Source organism: Lipotes vexillifer, unplaced genomic scaffold (genome assembly GCF_000442215.2).
Source record: "Lipotes vexillifer unplaced genomic scaffold, Lipotes_vexillifer_v1.1 scaffold1701, whole genome shotgun sequence".
NCBI classification, from domain to species: Eukaryota; Metazoa; Chordata; class Mammalia; order Artiodactyla; family Lipotidae; genus Lipotes; species Lipotes vexillifer.
In genome coordinates, this window is record NW_006794217.1 from 621,464 (window position 1) to 628,165 (window position 6,702).

General features: G+C 60.0%; 1 protein-coding gene across 1 annotated transcript; it reads left to right on the forward strand.

Moving 5' to 3' along the window:
* Positions 1 to 676: 676 nt before the first annotated feature.
* Positions 677 to 1,672, forward strand: GPR146 (G protein-coupled receptor 146). The gene has a single exon (XM_007467073.1). It carries the CDS (start codon positions 677 to 679, stop codon positions 1,670 to 1,672), a length of 996 nt encoding a protein of 331 aa, XP_007467135.1.
* Positions 1,673 to 6,702: the final 5,030 nt, after the last annotated feature.

Genomic DNA, 6,702 nt, shown 5'->3' on the forward strand with positions numbered 1-6,702 from the left:
GGGATTTGGGACGGAGATGGGAGAGAGGGCACCAGCACTGAGTCGGCAAGAAGAGGACGCAGAGGGCCCCGAGGACCCCCACGAGGGCGTGTCACCTGCCTGGAGCTCCCGCCGGCTCCCCCGACCCCAGGGCTCTGGAGGGAGGATCCGTGTCCCTGCAGCGGCCGTGCCCCTCCCAGACGTGACAGAGCCGGCAGGCGGGCAGCAGCTCGGGACCTGCGTCACCCCGACCCGGCACACCTCGGCCCAGAGGCAGGATGGCTGGCAGGGTGGAGCAGGGGGATCGCAGGATTCCGCGACTGATGTGGGAAACCAGGGATGTGCCGGCAGGGCTGCAGCTCCCACCGAGGGGGCTGACGGGGCCGCCGGAGGCCAGACCTCGGGTTCACCCCCTGCTCTACACGCTTTGTCACCGTGGCCCACGCCGTCACCACCCATCACCAAAAGGTGACAGCAGGCACGTCATGGCTCCAAGAGCTGTACGTTTCCCTGGCAAATGAGGCCAGGGAGGCTCCCGTGGCCGGTAGGGTCCTCACAGCTTCCAGCCATGCCACCTTGCGACCACAGAAAACACGCATGCGGCAGTTTCTGGCCGTCGCGGCTGGTTCAGGGGGCAGGGAGGGGCCCAGGTCCGGTCGAGGGCAGGACTCACGCGCTGCTCTCCCCACAGCCCGCCATGTGGAGCTGCCCACTCAACGGCACCGGCAGCGAGGACCAGCTCCCCTGCCAGCACGTCCAGCGGGCCCTGTCCGCCCTCTCGCTGCTCTACCTGCTCGTCGGCGTCCCCCTCGGCCTCGGCTACAACGCCCTGCTGCTGCTGGTCAACCTGCACGACGCGGGCGGGATGGCCATGCCCGACGTCTACTTTTCCAACATGGCCGCGGCCGGCCTGGTCCTCGGCGCCCTGGCGCCTGCGCACCTGCTGGGCCCCGGCGCTGCCGGCTGGGCCGTGTGGGACGCAGGCAGCGAGGTCCACGTCTCGCTGCTGGTGCTGTTCAACGTGGCGGCACTGGTGACCCTGTACTCCACGGCGCTGCTGGCCCTCGACTGCTACATCGAGCGGGCGCTGCCGCGCACCTACATGTCGAGCGTCTACAACACCAGGCACGTGTGTGGCTTCGTGTGGGGCGGTGCCCTGCTCACTGGCTTCTCCCCCCTGCTCTTCCATATCTGCGGCCACGCGGCTGCGAGGCTGGCCGAGTGCTCCCAGGTGCGGCACACGGAGGCGGCCGACGCCATCATGCTGCTCAGCGGGTACCTTGTGCCCGGCCTGGCCGTGCTGTACGCGCTCGTGCTCCTCACGCGGATCCGGAAGGAGGACACGGCACTCGACCGGGACGCGGGCCAGCCGGACCCCTCGGCGCACAGGCTGCTGGTGGCCACCGTGTGTGCGCAGTTCGGGCTCTGGACGCCCCACTACCTGACGCTCCTGGGGCGCACGGTCCTGGCTGCGCGGGGGAGGCCAGCGGACGGGCACCACCTGGGGGCGCTGCTCCTCGCCAAGGACCTGTCCAGGTTCCTGGCCTTCGCCAGCAGCGCTGTGGTGCCGCTTCTTTACCGCCACATCGACAGAAACTTCCCCGGCAAACTCCGACAGCTGATGAGGAAGCTGCAACGTGGGCACCAGAGCTGCTCCTTGGACGAAGCGGGGGCACAGCCGGCGATGGCGTAGACGCTGCTCCACGGGCCTCGGCCAGCCGGCGTGTGGCAGAAGGCACAGCCCGCAGTGAACGGGTGCCCCGCGCCCGCTGCTTGCTCCCTCTCTCCCTCCGTCCCTCCCTCCCGGGTCTGGCATCCAGGAGACTTGCTGGCCCTGCATCACACGCTCCCTCCCTCCCTCTCCCCAGTAGACCAGGCAGCACCAGGCGAGGCCCCTTGGAGCTTCCCGTGTCCTCCCACAAGAAGCCACCCTCAGGTCAAGGCCATGATGTCCGAGCAGCAGGTGCCAGGTGTGAGGATGAGCTGTGCCATCGGGGCACCTGGCCCCCCGCGGGGTGTGTGCTTGTCTCCTACGGGCGCCTTTCAGGTCCACGGCTGCAGCAGCCTGCTTCCCTCAGCCTCATGTCTGGCTTTCAAATGAGTGATGAAAATCTAACGCCACTATTTATACTTTGTATTGTTAAAATACTCCATCCCCCCTCCCTCTTGTTTTGTTGTTTATGAAGAGATGTTTGGTAGGAAAGTCAGAAGGTATCAAAATGAAGCAGACACACGGAAGCGCACTCGGCGGATGGGTGGGTGGTGGGCTCGTGGGGCCGGGGCTGCTGGCGACTTGTGTCCACGTGGACGTGGTGGGAGAAGAGCCCAGACGGGGCCTCTCCTGACCCCAGGTGCCCCCGGGTCACGTCCGCTGTCGCTGGGCCAGCGTGGGTCTGTCCTAAAGAAGGCCCCAAGGTGCACAAAAATAAACCGAAGGAAGAAAAGTGCTGTTAGGATTTCTAACCTAACCCGAAAGCGGATGGGACTGCCGACGGGAAAGAGGGATTTGGACGGGCGGGTGTCAGCGGGGCCACAAGGGTGCTGCCTGCTCCCGGGACAGATAGACAGACCAGACGACCTGACCAGACGGGGCGGGGTGCAGAGGAGCCTCCCTTCCCCCACCCCAAGTCTTCACGAAGAAATTACCGCCCCACAACCCTCTGACCCTCAGTTCTGAAACCCCCAAACTCCCTAGAAACAAAGATTCATTTTTTCAAGATCACAGCAAAGGTATGAGGGTACCTTTCTGAGGAAAGATGAATGTGATGGTGGGCGCTGCCCCAGCCCCTGGGCTTCTGCCACATAAATACATGCATGTTCACTTCTGACCACCCAGCTGCCCCGAGGAGGAGGCTGGCTCTTTTCTGTGGCATCTACCGGGGAAATCGCCCCCATTTGGTCCCGGTCTCTTGGGAAATTGAGCCCTGAGTGAGCTGCATTGCTTTTCTACGTGCAGACTGTTTCCCCTCCAGGCTGAAGAGCCTGTTGTGCAAAATCACAGACACACACTGGATGCCGGGGATGGTCCCCGCCCTGCCTGATGTGGCCCTGGGGATGGTTCTGGACAGTAAACCTCGGGGATGGGGAGGGAGGGACTGAAGAGGTGTCTGGGCGGCTCAGGTGGGTCGGTGACAAGAGCACAGCCGCCTCCAGGGCCCCGGGCTGTGGTGGGATTTGTCTTCAAATTCCCCATCCCCTCGGCTCCTCCAGCAGCTGCCCCAGCAGTAGGCTGTGCTGAGGGCGCCCCGCAGGGTCCCGGCAGGTACGGCAGCCCCGTGGGAGCTGAGAATAAAAGCCCCCCCACCCCTCCGCTTCCCTTTCTGCTCTTTGCTCCCACGGCTCCTGGGAAAAGGTAAACCCCCAGCGCCCAGATCTCTGCCTGCAGTCCTGCACCGCTCAGCCCAGCTCATCTTCCCCAAACAGGACGGGGGGGCGGGGGGGCCTGAAATCACTTTATTTCCGATCAGTTTCTCAGTGGCTTTGGTTGCCAGCTGTCTAGTCTCTGGGGGCATCCTGGGTTGGGAAGTGTCAGACAGCGGCAGCCACGCGTTTCTGTCCTCCCCCGTCCCGGCGTCCACCTCTACTGGTGACAGAGGGACACAGTGGGGTCTCAGCTGCAGGCCCCTCTGCTGCATCTCAGACCCCCCCCCAGGGCCCCCGCACCTCAGGGCACAAACCCACCTTTGCCTCGGCCGCTGGTGCCACAACACAGAACCTACTTTCTGTGGACATTTGCTTGATGATCTCATGCTGAATTCACCTCGGTCACTTCCTGCTGTCCCAGTATGTTTGGTTTGATTCCCAGTACTCCTGCCACATTGCCAAAAAATGCAGTGAATTTCTGAGCCGTTCTGATTTTTGGGCTCGGGGTGGTATGGCCATAGACTCGAGCCATTTAGAAGAGAAGGAGGAACTACTTGGAAAAAGCCAAGGTGAATGGTACACTCAATCCTTTTTTTTTTAAATCTGCGTGTTTTAATTAATTTATTTATTTTGGCCGCACGGCATGTGGGATCTTAGTGCCCTGACCAGGGATTGAACCCATGCTCCCTGCAGTGGAAGCAGAATCCTAACCACTGGACCACCAGGGAAGTCCCCTCAATCCTCTTTTCTTAACTTACCAGTCCTATATTCTTCAAATGCATTTGCAAGATACCAGAAGTTTTCCACTTTATGTTCTAAGTTCGTTAATTCTGCTTCTGACACTTCTTGACTATGAATTTAAAGTTAATGATCTTATTTTCGTCAGTAGACAAAAGGTCACCTATCTTGCCATGCTTCATTATTTAAGATCCCAAAGGTGGGTTTAACCTTGAATTTATTTCATGAGGGTTATAAAATTTAGTGTAGGAAACTGGATCTTTTGCTAATTGTGGCAGATACATCAAGATATCAAACATTTGTTCCATTATAAAAAGCACTTGAGGGGCTTCCCTGGTGGCGCAGTGGTTAAGAATCCGGCTGCCAATGCAGGGGACAGTGTCGGCTTTGAGACCTGGTCCGGGAAGATCCCACATGCCGTGGAGCAACTAAGCCCATGCCCCACAGCTACTGAGCCTGTGAGCCACAACTACTGAGCCCACATGCCACAACTACTGAGGCTGCATGCCCTCAACTACTGAAGCCCGTGCACCTAGAGCACGTGCTCCGCAACAAGAGAAGCCGCTGCAATGAGAAGTCTGCGCACAGCAGCGAAGACCCAACGCAGCCCAAAATAAATAAATAAATAAATATTTTTTTAAAAAGGCACTTGACAAAGGATAAACCAGGAATGAGTCATTAAGAAGTTAAACTACACATCAAGTTCTTGAATTTAAAGTCAGTTGGGAAATTTGGGGGCTTTCTCATTTCTAACCTGTTACGCCCACCCACGTGGCCTGAATTGCTGCATGTGTGCCTGAGAAAGAGGCAACTGCTGAAGACGACCCACAGGTTTGAAGATTAAGTGACTTGATCGTTATTAGCCAATTTCTGAATTCTTATGTGTGTATTTCCAGGGGTGTGTGACATGTCGGCAAACAGCAGAAAGTATCACAAAAACAGGTTTTTCCTGTCATGACTTAAACTCCAGCCTCTTCAGTTACTCCGTGGCTCCTCTGTCCTCTTCACAGCTGACCCTGCACCACGTGGGTCTGGACGCCCGCAGCCGTGGGGGCCCGTAAGTCCTACGTGGATCAGCCGGCGAGACGTCCAAGGGCCCATGGTGCGCCCACGGGGCCAACGGCGGTCGGGTCCCACATGCCTGCGTCACTGCGGGGCCAAAGCCGCGGTACAGACGGTGACAGAGCATCTCACTCCCGCTCTGCACGTCACACACACAACCCTCCAAAGGGGACAGACACACACTGGCCTCGCTCAGGGCTCCCGCGAGGCCAGGGCTCCTCGGAGGGCTGCTTACACGGCTGTGCCATCTGTCAACACTCCTCGCCCTGGACACTGAGAACCCAGCGATTCCTTCACGCCTGTGGGTTTCTCAGCTGTTCCATGGGGAGAGGGGGCAGGGCCACTGCAAAACCGCCCGCCCTTACCACCACGTGAGCCCACGAGGCAGGTCGCCGATGGACTGCGCTTTTAGGTTCTAAGCAGGATAACAGGCGGCTGGGTGACCGACCGCCAGCCTCCAAGCAGGCGTGTTCGCGGGGCGCCCTCCAGTGGCCGCCGCGGCCCTTCACTCTCTGCGCAGGCGGGCCTGCGGGACTGGCCCCGGGCAGCTCCTAACAGCGTGAAGCGCTGACCCCAGACGAGGAGGAGGCCCCGTCCCGCGTCCCGGAGTTTCCCAGAGTTTCCTTCAGAAGTCGGGCTGTGCAGATGCTCTGGCCCAGGAGGCTCTGGGCTCTCAGAACTCACAGCAAATCCTGCTTTTACAAGACACGCCCTCACAGCAGTGGAGGTGAGCTCAGCCCATGGGGTGCCGCTCGGCGTGCGCGCGCACGCACACGTGTGCGCACGCACATGCATGCACACGCACAGCCCCCAGCGGCACTGAGCCCATGGGGCCCGGCTTTCACGGGGGCAGCCCGACACTGGACTTCATGCCGAATCTCTGACCTCCAGCAGTCGGGTCACTAACGCAGAGCACTGCACGCAGGGGCCGAGCCACGGCAGGAAGGTAAAGAGTGAGCAAAGCAGTCAGATAACATGGACTTGTAAAAAGTGCTGGAGCTTTTGTAGAAAAACTTTTTATCAAGAAAGAGGCAACAGTGACTGGTGGAACGGGAAGGGGCCTGCTTACGACGGCCAGATGCCAGACCCGCGGGGACTGCCTGTCACCTGTGCACACAGGAAGTTTCCAAATCTACAGAGGGTCACACGAAGGGTCAGGGTTCCTTAGAGATGTGGCCTCGGGCATCTCTCTTCACCAGAAAGCAAGAAAGGGCTAGAAGACGAATGGGTCGTGTCAACAGGACCGGGAGCTCTCCCCTCAGCCTCGCTTGGGACTATCTGAGCGTAAAAACAACAGTGAGCGTGGAATTAAAAGTCTATGCAGGGCTTCCCCAGTGGCGCAGTGGTTGAGAGCCCGCCTGCAGGGGACGCGGGTTCGTGTCCCGGTCCGGGAGGATCCCACGTGCCGCGGAGCGGCTGGGCCGGTGGGCTATGGCCGCTGAGCCTGCGCGTCCGGCGCCTGTGCTCCGCGGCGGGAGGGGCCACGACGGTGAGAGGCCCGCGTACCGCAAAAAAAAAAAAAAAAAAAGCTTTGCAGACACTTTGGGGGGAGGGGGGGGG